Source organism: Salvelinus fontinalis, chromosome 3 (assembly GCF_029448725.1).
Source record: "Salvelinus fontinalis isolate EN_2023a chromosome 3, ASM2944872v1, whole genome shotgun sequence".
Lineage (NCBI taxonomy): Eukaryota > Metazoa > Chordata > Actinopteri > Salmoniformes > Salmonidae > Salvelinus > Salvelinus fontinalis.
In genome coordinates this window covers 24,857,873-24,873,859 of record NC_074667.1, presented here as the reverse complement: position 1 = coordinate 24,873,859, position 15,987 = coordinate 24,857,873, and the positions used below count along the sequence as shown (strand labels likewise).

General features: G+C 41.5%; 1 protein-coding gene across 1 annotated transcript; it reads left to right on the top strand.

Annotated features, from left to right (window-relative positions):
- The first annotated feature begins 44 nt into the window (after positions 1 to 44).
- On the top strand, positions 45 to 12,285 carry LOC129841547 (rac GTPase-activating protein 1-like). Its single transcript, XM_055909871.1, has 17 exons — positions 45 to 1,009; positions 1,300 to 1,387; positions 1,646 to 1,848; positions 2,747 to 2,907; positions 3,975 to 4,044; positions 5,054 to 5,101; positions 5,308 to 5,385; positions 5,601 to 5,715; positions 5,973 to 6,121; positions 6,338 to 6,505; positions 7,894 to 7,992; positions 8,172 to 8,370; positions 8,555 to 8,660; positions 8,926 to 9,061; positions 9,298 to 9,421; positions 9,602 to 9,707; positions 10,124 to 12,285. The coding sequence occupies exons 2-17, from the start codon at positions 1,303 to 1,305 to the stop codon at positions 10,197 to 10,199; spliced, it is 1,923 nt and encodes a 640-aa protein (XP_055765846.1). The 5' UTR covers positions 45 to 1,009; positions 1,300 to 1,302; the 3' UTR covers positions 10,200 to 12,285.
- Positions 12,286 to 15,987: the final 3,702 nt, after the last annotated feature.

Below are 15,987 nucleotides of genomic sequence, written 5' to 3'. Positions count from 1 at the left end.
TGTGTGTGTGTGTGTGTGTGTGTGTGTGTGTGTGTGAGTGAGCGGACTATTTGTGTGTCTCTATATACGAGTGTGTGTTCTTCTCATTATATGACACAGTAGAGTTTCTGCAGGGCCCAGATATGCCAGCCTGGGCTGATTAATGATGCTGCGGGGGTACGTCCCATGTGCGACAGACCAAGTGAAAGAGGACAGGCTCCAGTGTCTGACTAAAGGCTTGAAAACTCACAGGCATTCCTCCCTATCTCATCGGTGTCTTAAAGAAGAACGTAACTTGGCAATTTTCTTTCAACATGGGTTTTTACAAGGCAATTGTACCAGGGCCAGCTCCAGGCATGAGCGTCATAAGCGGTCGCTTAGGGCCCAAGGTGACTAGGGGGACCCAGTCGGGGTCCCAACTTACTGTTGATAGCCAGAATAGCAGAATACACGTACGTGCAAGATCGAAATTTGGTTGTGCTTCAGCAGCTTTTCTCTTGTTCTGTCAGTCACTGACAGTCACTAAATTAGTCATGTCAGCTACCAGTTTTTAGATTGGTAAGTTAGTCTAGCCAGTTATCTAAACTTTTAGTAATCATGGCCTAATACCGACCGAGCATGCAGGGCACGTGCCCAGGGGCCCTGACCTCCAAGGGACACCCATTGATTTTGTTAGTCACACTCACTCAGATATCATTATGGCATAAGTCATGGCAAAATGTGTGGTATTGCAGGAAATTTGCAACACCACGTTTAGGGCATCTAAAATGTTAGAGCAAGCCTAATGCATTTTGGCCTATCAATTGTAAGCATACTTACACTCCAACACAGATGGGGGCAGTAATGCGTCAATAATACCAAAGAAACGCCTTCTTCCTTGGCGCCAGGTTTTGAAATGCCTGGGACCAGATAAGACAGGTGTGGCTAGACACACAACGTAGGTTGTTTATCAAGAATTGCAATAAAATTTGCCTTTGACAGCAGTTGGAAACATCAGCCGCGAGACTCTGTCCTAGGAAGGCTTGACGCAGTAAGTGTCTGTTTTTGTTTTCTTGTCAGTGTTGTTTACTGAAGTTAACTAACTTAACTAGCTAGCCTGCTTGCAAAAGAAATGGAAGTGAGTCCATTTCAATCTGTTAAAATAGCTTACGCACGCTAGCTAGCCTATCTATTATTTAAAAAAATTGCTAGCTCACGTTATAACTACCAAATAAATAAAGCCAGAGAGGAATATAGTGGAACATATTTTATCAAGTCCCCTGCTGGGTTTCTGTCACGTGATTGTTTCCTCTTGTCATTTTTTTAACATTACTTTATCAGGACATGGAATCGACCGTGCTGAACCTGCATAACCAGTTCCAGAGTCTGCTTGCTCACTCCGAGATTCTCATTGAGGGCATCGAACCACGTAAGTGACTAGTGGAGCATGCTTTTGGTTGAGGGTGGAGATCAGTGTTTCTCCAGGCATTGCATATCAGGGATGGCATATCAGAGATTGCAGGTTTTCTCACTAGCTGGTGCAAATCTAACTCCCCCCCCCCCCACACACACACTCCTCACCTGAAAAAACAAAACAATGGGGGAGATTGACTTCAAAGGAATCAACAGGTCTGTAGAGAAAAGGCAGATCGTTAAACAGTAACCATAATCTTGCTTTTCTGCCCAGAGTTCATCCAGATGGCTCTGAACTTTGAGGACTGCAGGCGGAAGTGGCTCCAGTGTGATGAGAAGCTTGGGGCATGCAAGGAGGTGCTGACCAAAACGGAGACTGAGAGGGGGGCTCTGGAGGTCAAGCTGAAGCACGCACGCAACCAGGTGGATGTGGAGATCAGACGGCGCCAGCGGGCTGAGTCTGACTATGAGAAACTGGTTGGTACAGTTCTAGAAAAATGACACTATGTTAAACGTGTGGTACATCATAAAAGTTGTGTTGGCTTCTATTGGGAAATGCTGGTCTTTTGTGATGTCCATTGTTAAATAGAGGGCAAAGTTTGAAGACCACTATGGTTAATTAGTTAGTAGTTACGAGTTAGTCTGATTTTAATCAGGCTGTAATACACAGTTAATTGGTATATTGCTGGATTGAGTAACTGACCCGACAAGGTGAAAAATATGTCGGTGTCCTTGAGCAAGGGGCGCTGTACTACTACCATGGCTGACCCTGTAAAACAACACATTTCACTATCCAGTGTATGTCACAATAAACCTTTTTTATTTGTATTTTTATGTAGAATAAAATTACATTTGAATTTAGTCTACCGGTTGTTGTGTTGGTCCTTCAGGTGGTTGACATTTGCAACAAAGTATTGTTTACCTGACTTTTTTTTAGAGGGTCTGTACTGAAGTTGACATTACTATCACCTGGCACACGCGCAAAACCATGTAAACACTTGCTGGCTTCAGCATACATACTAACTGAAGTCAACATGGTTTTGCGCGTGTGGCAGGTGAAATAAATGTAAACTTCAGCACCGGAGCTCTAAAAAGTCAGGTAAACAATCATTTCCTGTGGATATTTTGTCGCAAATCTCGAGCATAAGAAGGACAAACACACGGACAACCTGGAAGAGTAAGTTCAAATGCAACTTTATTAAACATTCTGGCTTGTAAGGAACATTTACACCAGGCTGTCTATACCAATTAATTGTGCATTACAGCCTGTTTTAATAAGCCTATGAGTTAGTATGAACACTGTTTGGAAGGCTATGACATCATTGGGTAATGTCCTGATCACTGTGTTACTGTATGTGTGTTACCGTGTGCGTAGGAGCGTCAGATCCAGCTGATCCGGGATCTGCTGGTGGCGGATGGTTCCAGCAGCAGCCTCCACCTGAGCGAGGAGCAGCGCTCGGCCCTGGCCTTCCTCAACGCCCATTCCCAGGCCGCACAGGCCGCCAAGAACAACACCGACCTCAACACCAGCCGCAGGTACTGTACACTCTTCTACTAGGCCCTCATCAGCCTTGTCTGGGCTGTGTTCATCAGAGCACGCAAAAAAAGAAGAAGTTTGCAATGGGAAATAAGAAATATTTGGTTTTGAACAAATTCAGAAACGCCTCTTTCGGCCGTTTGCTTCAGTTAAATGCTTAGAGGGGGGGGAATTCCGACCTGAGTTAAAGGGGGGGGGGGGGGGGGGTAAATGGAAAGTAAATCCCCTGTGGATCTCTAGGAATAGTGGATCATAATAGGCTAACGTATTACAAGTTGTGCAGTAATTTGGGATATGTAGCCTTTTTTGAATCAATATAGTCCATACGTAGCAGTATAAACCTGGAGCACGGTTCACGACAACTGGATCGTTGTCATACAGTTCCATCATTGGTGAGGATTATTAGGGTAGATTTAGAGGACTTACAGTTCAACCCCTATTCTGCACTTTTCTCACCTTCTAATATTTCATGGATTGAACAATTGAGTATGGCAACCTTCAGGATGTATGAGTATGGCAACCTTCAAACCACTGTATTTCTGATTCACCGATTATATTTAGTACGTGAAGGCTCTCCAAACCTTTATTAATAAATGCTTTCCTAACTCTAAATGACATACAAGATCAGAGTATTTTTAAATTGACCAATTGGTGCTGAAAATGAGATTAATATGCATGTATTTACATGGCTTTCTTTCATTGATCCCTAATATTCTCCATATATTCTGTTGAGAAAATTCAAATTAATTGTACACCAAATTTAAAAGGGATGGCTTTAGATAAATGTACTGAAACCCCAATTGAATGAACTCCATGAGGAAATCTGTTGGCCAGCAAGTGGGAGGGTTTTCAGCAGTTGAATGATATTTATTCAGGGCACGCAAGGGAACCACACCTACAAAGCCCGCTATGCACCTGCATAAGGTAAGTCTGAATGCCAACTACTGAGAAGTGTGTAGGATGGGCGTACAGTTCCTAAGTCTGAATCGGGCCCTTAGTGAATATGACCCAGATTGTTCTGATTCAGAACAGTGTTCATAACCAAGCTTCCCGTCATGTCTTTCAGGTTAACCACCATAGATGAATCTGCTTCCTTGTTGTCAGACATTAGCTATGACAAAACGGATGATTCTCTGGTAAGTATATCCACTTTACATTTTCCCCAAGGGGCCATTTGTCTTGGGCATTGTAGTTGTGCGCCATCACAAAAAGATATGAATACAATATGTCAAAATAGAAAAAGTAATCAAATAAACTTAACAAAAAATAAATGCAACATATATGTAAAGTGTTGGTTTCATGTGCTGAAATAAAAGATCCCAGAAATCTTACATACGCACAAAAAGCTTATTTCTCAAAAAATTGCACGGATTTGTTTACATCTCTGTTAGTGAGCATTTCTCCTTTGTCGAGATAATCCAAGCACCTGACATGTGTGGTGTATCAAGAAGCTGATTAAACACAATGATCATTACACAGGTGCACCTTATGCTGGGGACAATAAAAGGCCACTAAAATGTGCAGTTTTGTCATACAACACAATGCCACAGATGTCTCAAGTTTTGAGGGACTGTGCAATTGGCCTGCTGACTGCAGGAATGTCCACCAGAGCTGTTGCCAGAGAATTTTATGTTAATTTCTCTACCATAAGCTGCTTCCAACGTCGTTTTTAGAGAATTTGGCAATACTTCCAACCAGCCTCACAACAGCAGACCACATGTAACCACACCAGCCCAGGACCTCCACATCCGGCTTCTTCACCTGCCATTGAAGCGGAGTGGGGAAACATTCCACAGGCCACAATCAATAGCCTGATCATCTTTATGCGAAGGAGATGTCTCGCTGCATGAGGCACATGCTGGTCACACCAGATACTGACTGGTTCTCTTTATTTTTTATTTAATTTATTTTTGTAAGGTATCTGTCACCAACAGATGCATATCTGTATTCCCAGAAGTGAAATCCATTGATTAGGGCCTAATGAATTTATTTAAATTGACTGATTTCCTTTATATAACTGTCACTCAGTAAAGTCTTTGAAATTGTTGCATGTTGTGTTTTTTAAATGTAGGTATAGCCACACTAATACTACCTAATATTCTCCTAAACATGAACTATGGAGTCACCATTCTCTATTCCCTGTAGGACTCCTCTGTGATGAGGACGGTGCGACTGAGGAAGCGCCAGAAAAGGGTGTGTGGAGAGTTACTATTTAGTTTAGATCCTGACAGATTCACAATAGAAATGTACATGTCTTCTTAATTTTGTTTTCAAATGTTATATCGAAAGGATCTGTAGTCAAGGATGGAGTGAAAATGTTGTCATAAGTGCCAGGTTATCTACAATGCTCAGTCATCTGAAAGTGTGGTTAGCTAAGTCGTTCCTATTTGTTTCCACAGCGCTCGTCCAGAAACCTTGCCGAGCCACCCCAGCAGGTGGTGAAGAAACCCCGGTCCAGTGGCCGAACATCGGAGAGGGTATTACTCAATGCAGGCTTCTGAAACTAACTCCAGTGAAGCTAATACAACATCTACAAAATTACTTAATTTCTGACCCAAGTCTCACTTGATTTGGATTTTGGTCACTAGACCAGTATCTTTACATAAAAAAAGTAGATGTTCCTTCTGTGTTTGCTTTCTCCTTTTTGAGTATTATTTCCTGTCAATCACAAGATATGTATGTATTATTGCAGATGAATGACTCCATAGTGACTAAAACCACCATCACAGTGCCCGTCAATGGAGGTCCTGTGGAGGCCGTGTCCACCATCAAGACAGTGCCTGGCTACTGGATACGCAGCAGGACTGGTGAGACGACACTAGCAAGCCTAGATGCATCCTTATTTTCATCAGCCAGGGGCATGTTCAGATGGGCACAGCGTAGTGAAGTTTGTTGAAACGGAAAGCGAATATTATTGGACAAGTTCAGGTAATGGGCGACCTCCCTTGTTTGAAAACGTTTCGTGCATAAACACCACTTTTTGTCAATCCCAAACTGCCACTAGATTTCAAGGAGAGGACAATGGTTCCCTGCTATATCTGTAACTGTATATCTGTTCTTCCAGATCCTCAGGGCTGGGACAGTACCACTACTATTGACCAATCAGAGACGGCTAGCGAGGCACCCAGCACCCCATGCAGTGAGGCTCCGCCCCCACTCAAACCACCCAGAGCCAAAGGCGGGGTCCGAAAGCACGAATTCCTCGCCAAAACGGTACACATTGTCATTATTGTTTTTGTCTGTACCTTGTTTTTAGGATTATTTTTATTTTTTTAACAGCATTGGGAAAATATTTTTGTCACATAATTAACTTGAGGTTGTTGACCCAGTTAAGTCTTAAATTGAGTAATCTTATCTACCATCTAATGATTTGTCCGACATCTACACGTTCAAGCCGAGAGTCTCTGTTCTGGCCCTCTTCTCACTCAGGTTATCAAGTCAGAGTTCTGCGTGCCCTGCGGAAGGAAGACCAAGTTTGGAAAGCTCTGCCTGAGGTGCCAGGACTGCAGGATTGTGGCTCACCCCGAGTGCCGTGATCGCTGCCCCCTGCCGTGCAACCCTGTCTCCACAGGCAGCACACCCGTCAGGACCAGAGAGGTACTGAACCTGTGTAGTTAGTTATACATGCATAGATTGACAAGACTTCATATTTGCAACACTTGGTCAGTTATTGCTGTATAAGCACCATTATTCTATTTTCTTCATATCGGATTCAGGGTTTACCTGCGTATGGTTTGGTATATTCTGGACACCATTCATGAATTTGTATTGGTACCATCTTTGTCTCGAATGCCTTCTCCAAACTTTGCATGTCATAACTGTATCTCTTGTAGAGGTCGACCGTTTTGTGTTTTTTTTTTTTAATCGATGCCGATTAATCGGACGATTTAAAAAAAAAAAAAATAATTAAAAAAAAAATTGTATTTATTTTTACCAATTTTATTTATTTGTAATAATGACAATTACAACAATACTGAAGAACACTTATTTTAACTTAATACATCAATAAAATCAATTTAGCCTCAAATAAATAATGAAACATGTTCAATTTGGTTTAAATAATGAAAAACAAACTGTTGGAGAAGAAAGTAAAAGTGCAATATGTGCCATGTAAGAAAGCTAACGTTTAAGTTCCTTGCTCAGAACATGAGAACATATGAAAGCTGGTGGTTCCTTTTAACATGAGTCTTCAATATTCCCAGGTAAGAAGTTTTAGGTTGTAGTTATTATAGAACTATTTCTCTCCATACGATTTGTGTTTCATTAACCTTTGACTGTTGGATGTTCTTATAGGCACTTTAGTATTGCCAGTGTAACAGTATAGCTTCCATCCCTCTCCTCGCCGCTACATGGGCTCGAACCAGGAACACATCGACAACAGCCATCCTCGTAGCAGTGTTACCCATGCAGAGCAAGGGGAACAACTACTCCAAGTTTCAGAGCGAGTGACGTTTGAAACGCTATTAGCGCGCACCCCGCTATCTAGCTAGCCATTTCACATCGGTTACACCAGACTAATCTCGGGAGTTGACAGGCTTGCTTCATAAATGCTTGAAGCATTGTGAAGAGCTGCTGGCAAAACGCACGAAAGTGCTGTTTGAATGAATGCTTATGTTTATTGCTAGCTAGCAACTTACCGTAGCTTCTTACTGCATTCGCGTAACAGGCAGGCTCCTCGTGAGGCAGGTGGTTAGAGCGTTGGACTAGTTAACCCTAAGGTTGCAAGATTGAATCTCTGAGCTGACAAGGTAAAAATCTGTCATTCTGCCCCATAACAAGGCAGTTAACCCACCGTTCCTAGGCTGTCATTGAAAATAAGAATGTGTTCTTAACTGACTTGCCTAGTTAAATAAAAAATAAAATATATATATAATAATAATCGGCGTCCAAAAATACCGATTTCCGATTGTAATAAACTTGAAATTGGCCCTAATTAATCGGCCATTCCGATTGAATCGGTCGACCTCTACTCTCTTGTGTTGTAGCCAAGCACCCTTGCAGACTACGCTCCCTCCTCCTCTCCCATGATCCCAGCCCTAGTGGTCCACTGTGTCAAAGAGATCGAACACAGGGGTTTAAATGAGGTGAGCATCCATTTTAATACTTACAAAATTCACTTTGATAAAAGGAAAGAACATCAGTCATATTTTCAGATATTAGCTCTCGTAACAAATGTATTTTTACCTTGATAATATCTGTTATCTGTCCCTATTGCCTGTTAACGTTCCTGCCCATTGTTTTTTTTTTCTCCTCCGCCCCTCAGACGGGTCTGTACCGTGTGTCAGGCGAGGGGCGCATAGTGAAGGAGCTGAAGGAGAGGTTCCTGCGGGGGAGGACGGTGCCGGCCCTGGCCAAGGTGGAGGACATCCACTGTGTCACGGGCCTCCTCAAGGACTTCCTGAGGAACCTCCCTGAGCCCCTCCTCACCTTCCGCCTCAACCGCGCCTTCATGGTGGCTGCAGGTCAGTCCTTGGCAGTCGGCTGTCTTTAAGGGGTTAAATAGATTTTAAAACGTAGACGTTATGTTCAAGTGCATTCAGGTATACATTAAAGGGATAGTTCACCCAAATTACAAAATGACGCATTTGTTTCCTTACCTTGTGATTACTCTATGGAGTGCCTCTATCACTCTTGTCTTGTCCACAGAAATTCAGGATGATGACAATAGCATGGCGCTGATCTACCAGACCATCAGTGAGCTGCCCCAACCCAACAGAGACACTCTGGCCTATCTAGCCATCCACCTGCAGAGGTACGGCAGCGCTTCCACCCCTTCACGGTCACTTTGCAAATCTGTCACTTTCTATTTCCAGGCAAAAGTGCTGCCCCTACCTGTATTTGTTTGTAAACTGTGGTGGTGGATGTTTGGTAAATGTAACCGTCAATGTCATTTTCAAATCTGTGGTAACCGCCCTCCATAATTAAAGGCAAGTTTTAAGTGTTCTGATTTCACAAGGCACTGCAGAAGCTCTGTTCACTTGAGTCTCTCTGAAATGGTTGACTTCTGGTTCTTTCAGGGTGGCCCAGTGTGTACTAGATACCAAGATGGACGTCACCAACTTGGCCAGAGTGTTCGGGCCCACCCTGGTAGGCCATGCCGTCCCAGAACCAGACCCCATGACCATCCTGCAGGATACCAACAGACAACCAAGGGTATGTGTGGAACTATACAAATATGACTCTGCTAAATGTATGGTTTGTTTTATTCCGTTTTTTTTACATTTTTCCTGAAGGATGTGGACACTCGGTTATCAACTGTCTAGTTTTTAACATACGATTTGTGTTGTAATTTAGTACTCTTTCAAAACTTAATAAGAATGATTCTACCATACAGAAATGAGTGTTTGTCTCCACACAACAGGGTATTTGATTCCTATTGATGTAAACAGGTGATGGAGCGCTTGTTGGAACTTCCTCATGAGTACTGGAGCCAGTACACAGTAGAGCAGCAGGCCCACGCAGACAACATGGTCAAGGGCAATGCTAACTGCTACAACACTCCTGACCACAAAGGTAAACACTACTGAGAACCAGTCTCTCCGTGGCTCATAGACATATCATTTATCCTTTATTTTAACTCAAACTTGAATGTTTTTATGGCCGTAGTGTTTGGGGAATGTGCTAAAAAGACGTCACAATATTCTCCAGTCTGAGGTAATGTTCTCCTGAATGTGTTAATTCTCCCTCAACCAGTGAGCATGCTGGGGCCAGTGACCACTCCAGAACACCAGATGACCAAAACTCCCTCCTCCAGCTCCCTGTCCCAGCGAATGAAGAAGACCCTGTCAAACACCACCATGTAAGCAGCACACTCTAAACATAGGGCGCCCCCAAGATCTTAAATGCACGTCTCAAATGGGTTGTGTTCCATTAGGAGCCAAATGAGAAAACTTACTGAAACAGGAAAGGGGTACCTGGTCCAATAATAAAATGCTAATGATTGTTTAACATTCCAAAACATTTTCTATTGCGGGTCCTAATTAACATGACCCTGATGTTTGTTTTAGTTTTGAGTAATGTTCCTTCTGTGTGTTTCGTGGGTGATACATTTGTCAACCTTTACATTTTTTAAATTCTCATTAGCTTGGATTACATCAGTGCTTAATTCGCTGAATGTGTGCTTCTATCTGTCCTTGAATGGGTATTTAGCTGTCTGTTGTATTTCTTCCTAGTGATGGAGATTCATGTTTTTTTTTTTCTTGTGTAATTTTACAGATTTGGAAGCAAGAGCAAGGCATCTGCTAGCTCAAGTCGCCAAGGAGGCTTTTTTGCCTCCCCTCAGCTGAAGTAGTGGTCAAGCCAAAGTATTTAGGGAAACGATACAATTTTCCTCCATTTTCTATACTCTTTTTCTAAAGAACCAATAATGCAGGAGAAAATCTGTTGTTAACTTTAGCTACTGTATATAAGTGGCAGGTAGCCTAGTGGTTAAGAGCGTAGGGCCAGTAACTGAAAGGTTGCTGGTTCGAATCCACGTGTCAACTAGGTGAAACATCTGTCAACGTGCCCTTGAGCAAGGCACTTAACACTAATTGCTCCTGTATGTCACTCTGGATAACATAATCTACTCAAATGTAAATGTACTGTATTTCATACACTTTTATATCACACCATTTAAACTCTTTTATGAACCATGCAATACTTGATTTAGCTTTAAACTAACTGCTGCTAATAGCTTTATTTAACGTTAAACTAAAACTCTATAGATTTTTTTTTTTTTAATGCTATACAATTTTGATCTCCACTTTTGTGGAATATGTTTGTACATGTGATGACTAGGGCCAGGAGTTTGGGGCGCTTTTTGTGGTGTTGTGCTTTAACTATTTATTTCCAGCATTATCCACTAGGTTTGCTGCACGTAGGAAATCCTAGGAAATGTTATTCAGTTGACACAAGCTGTCTCCAATCAATCAATGTCGGGTTGTGCGTGTGTGTTTTGGTGGGAAGATCGCCTTAGACTTGGGAGCCGTAGTGCTGTGAATCTTAATTGCACAAAGCCTTTTATTTGGCAGGGAATACTATTTGTAGATCATTGATTCTACACCTCACTTTTCTCAAGTGGATCGAATCCTCTCCAATGGACTTGGACATTTTTGCATTTATTTTTTAAATTGGGGTCAGTTAAAGGAGTCTTTGGCTGCTTTTACACAGGCAGCCCAATTCTTGTCTTGTTTTCGCTAATTGGTATTTTTACCAATCAGATCAGGTCTTAAAAAAGATCTGATGTGATTGGTCAAAAGACCAATTAGTGGAAAAAATATGGGAATTGGGATGCCTGTGTAAACACAGACAATGAAACCAACCATGGAAGTATATTGTAATGAATTTGGGGGGGTTAGCCGGTTTAATTGATTCTCCCCTTTTTTAACTGCCCCTAATTGATCAATTTTTAAGCTTTAACATCCGAGTCTGCTGGAGAGGATCAGCATGAGCAAAGTGAGGTGTAGAATCACTGATCCACAAATAGTATTCCCTGCCAAATCCGTTTTGTGCGATTTTTCAGATTAGCAGAGCTACGCCACACACGCACAACCAGACATTGATTGATTTTGATTGGAAACAGCTTGTGTCAATTACAGAACATTTCCTACTCGCGGCAACATTACTGGACAACGCTGGAAATACCAGTAAGAGCACAGGGCCTCAAAGTTCCCCAAAACTTCTGGCCGTTGTGATGACTTATCAGTATGGTCCAATCTGTCTACTAATGAAAGTCTATATCCGCCCATGAATACATGTGACTTTGCTGCTTCATCAAACCAAGGACCTTTGTTGACTCTTCTCTGTGAATTTGTCAGTTGACCACTATACAGTACATACTGTTGTGTAAAGCCTAATTGTGTATACATGATCTATTGATAGTGAGTCTCCTTTTAATACTGTGATTGTAATCACAGAGTTAGTGGTATACTAGCGCTGGATTTGACCAGAAAGAAAATACATTAACATTTTTTTTGTCTACATTTTGGTGCAATCTTTTGGGGCTTGTCCTGAAACTGTTAATGTGATCTACATTTTGGAATGCAATGTTTTACTTTGACGTTTTAACTTTTACAGTAAAATAATCATGCTAACCTCATAAGGTAACACATAAAAAGGGGATTATGTAAACTTTCTAACCAAAGATGGCAACGAAAACACGAGAATGGCTCTTACTGGCCATCTCTGTACGAATTTGAATAGGACTAGCAGGTCATGTATGCATCCTTGTGCTCAGAGTAGATGTCTGTGTACGTTGCGGTTGAATTCAAGTTTCTATGTTGTATTTCAAATGGCTTCCAAAGAACCTATAGGATTCTCTGCATTCTAATACAAACTCTCTAACCAAAAAGTGTTGTTATTGATACGCAATTATCATGCCAATTGTAAAACTTGACGGGAAGGAGATGTAAAGAGTTGAAGATTCCTATACAATCACATTTATGGTGATTTCCCTGTGTGTGTCACAGTGCATCTTTCATTTTATTTTCCTACCTGAAGTTTTATTTTATCCACAAGGGGGTGCAATTGCACCATTTGACACCCTCATAATGCACTGTGTATACAGTAAAAGGAAAAAAAGGGGAAAGGTAGTTTTAAGAAATACACTAGTTAATCATGTGAATATACCATTTTGTAGTTGTCATTGTTGGTCATGACAGAATTTTAAAAGGGACATTTCACTGCAAATGTTTTCAGGAATAATACACAGCTAACGTAAAGTTTACGTCGTGGCTCATGCTGCCGGTTGTATAGATTTGGGCTATATAGGGCTATGTCTCAATCCCAAATTTAAGGAAGTGATTAGCAACCAGTTATTTTCTTTATATCAACTGTTTTTGAAGACTGCAAGTTTTTAGACTACTTGCAATGATCATGACATGCAACGTCTCAATAGTGTGCACCACATCCCATTTGAAATCAATGTACTTCTGTCAGACCTCAAGTGTATTCTGGAGTCTGTGTGCATGGTGCAATTCACATCTGGGATGTTTGGAGGGGAGGAAAAAGGGAGCAGGAGTGATAGGGGGGGGGGGGGGTGATAGATTCTGATAGAGTTTGGACCAGCTGCACAGCAAATCTGTTTATTCTGCCCAATTTGGCATCAAACACAACAGGCTGCTGAGTGCCTGATACTGCTGCGGTGCCCCATTAAAATAGAATTTATTGCTGCCTTAAGAGCAGCATGCATTACACACTTTCTCTCCTCCCTCGCTCTCATTTGCACTTCTCATCCCTGGCTGGCTGTTTCCTGTTTGTATTTTTTTCTCACCAGCTGCTGTCAGACAAGCTCGTCAGAGTGGCTCATTACAGGGCCAAATGGGCAGAGAAATACAACCATACCCGTCAGCCCCCACCACCCTGGCATAAACACCTATCCTGTCACCTGAGAGAATGCCTCAGACACTTAATTGAAAGCCAGTCTCTATTTCCGTCGTGGCTGCAAGGGACAGATATACCTGGGTAAACTTTTTGCACTTTTATCCAAGTTTTCATATAGAAATATAACCGTCTGAATGAGCCTTTGCTTGGTGCTGATCAAGTCTCTTCTCTTCTGGTACACAGAGCCATGTTTTCTCTAAATGTTACTTTTCTATTATAGCTGACAATACCTCCCCTCAATGACTGCTGTGACGCTACAATAAGTTGGAAAGCTTGGACCATTTGCACTCCACGGTCCATTCTCATTAAGGGACAGCATCCTACTATCCAGATGAGGAACAGTGAATCGCTAGCATCCCAGATGTGCCACATTATGGCAAATATCTATCATGGATGTGGTGCGTTTCATGACCTTGAACCCCAAGTGCAATTGGGATAAGTCTGGTTTATTAGTATTTCAAATGAATTAACTTGGTTGAGGGCATTGTTCAAATACAGGAGCAATTACTCCTAAAGTGAGAGTATGGAGACCTGGATGTGTGTAGTAGGGAAATGGACTGAGTTTCCTGTTTGGTTCAGTGAATATGTTAATTTGAAAATGTTTTCCCTCAAAACACAAAACATACACAAGCCAAACGAGACTACTTTTGCCACAGTTCTGGCTCTGGTACATTAGAAATGACAGGCCTTCAAAGAAAAAGGACGTTTTCAGTGACAGGTTCCTGCCAACTGACTGACATCATGGGTCGCCTGGGCCGGCAGCACATGAGCACACACACCACTGACTTTGGAGCTTCCACCACCACCACCTCTTGCATGTTTTATTCATGGCTGTCGGAGACTGGCAGCACACACACACACACACACACACGCGCTAGAATCACACCTCAGGCAGACACACACATGTTCAGCAAATACTATTCTGTTAATGAATAAATTGTGTTATTATTGTACACCAAATCCTTACCTGCCAACATGACATTAGACGTTGACATTAGATCATAAATGATTGTATCCAAAGATGAACTACCTCACACATACTATTATCTGTAAGGTACTTCAGTCGAGCAGTGAATTTCAAACACAGATTCAACCACAAAGACCAGGGAAGTTTTCCGATGCCTCGCAAAGAAGGGCAGCTATTGGTAGCTGGGTAAAAAAAAAGAAGCAGACGTTGAATATCCCTTTTAAACATGGTGAAGTTATTAATCACACTTTGGATGGTGCATTACTGCACCCAGTCACTACAAAGATAGGTGTCCTTCCTAACTCAGTGGCCGGAGAGGAAGACAACCGCTCAGGGATTTCACCATGAGGCCAATGGTCACTTAAACAGTTACAGAGTTCAATGGCTGTGATAGGAGAAAAACATTTTAGTTACTCTACAATACGAACCTAATTGACAGAGTGAAAAGAAGGAAGCCTGTACAGAATACAAATATTTCAAAACATGCATCCTGTTTGCAACACCAAAGTAATACTACAAAAAATGTGGGAAGTCAATTTATTTTTTGTCTTGAAAACAAAGTGTTATGTTTGGGGCAAATACATTACTGAGTACCACTCTCCATATTTTTCAACATAGTAGTGGCTGCATCATGTTATGGGAATGCTTGTAATCATTAAGGACCTGTGAGTTTTTTAGGATAAAAAATAAATGGAATAGAGCTAAGCACAGGAAAAATCCTAGAGGAAAACCTGGTTGTCTGCTTTCCACCAGACACTGGGAGATGAATTCACAGGGGCTGAATACTTATCTAATCAAGATATTTTAGTGTTTTCTTTTTTATAAATAGTAAAAAAATATATATATATTCCACTTTGACAGAGTATTTTGGGGGTGTGAATACTTTCTGAAGCCACTGTATATAAATCAGGGGTCTTCAACCTTTCTTTGCCCAGGCACCCCCTTTCAGGCAAACTGGCAAACCCCCATCATACGTTAGCAAAACAATTTTTTTCACATTTCTTGTCTTATCATTAGGTGAATGATAATGCCAAGGAAAAAGTAATCAACATTTTAAAGTGAATATATTTGGTAGATTGTTTTTCATTATTTTGACCTCCCCACATTATAGTTGGAAGAGGAAGTGTAAACTCTAACAGTCTATTAGCTAGAAAGGTAACTCCAAACATGTTTGCCAAGAGCAGCTGTTTAGCCATGTGTTGGCAAAAATGTATGTCCAATTCAAGAAAGCTTACCAGCAGCCAGAGGAACTTACCGACTAGTAGCCTATTTGAGTGTGCTTTTTCAAAGCCTATGTCAGATACTCCAGTGAGTGTAATTGGTTCCAATGAGTGAAATTAAATTGACATCATTGGAAATATATATTCTGCTCGTGTACTATAGGTATGTAATTGAAAATGTGTTTATTCTGTTGTTGCTAGCAATATTCATAGAAACTGTGAAATAAAACAAATATTTATTTGACTTTCTTTTAAATATACACTGCTCAAAAAAATAAAGGGAACACTTAAACAACACAATGTAACTCCAAGTCAATCACACTTCTGTGAAATCAAACTGTCCACTTAGGAAGCAACACTGATTGACAATAAATTTCACATGCTGTTGTGCAAATGGAATAGACAAAAGGTGGAAATTATAGGCAATTAGCAAGACACCCCCCAAAACAGGAGTGATTCTGCAGGTGGTGACCACAGACCACTTCTCAGTTCCTATGCTTCCTGGCTGATGTTTTGGTCACTTTTGAATG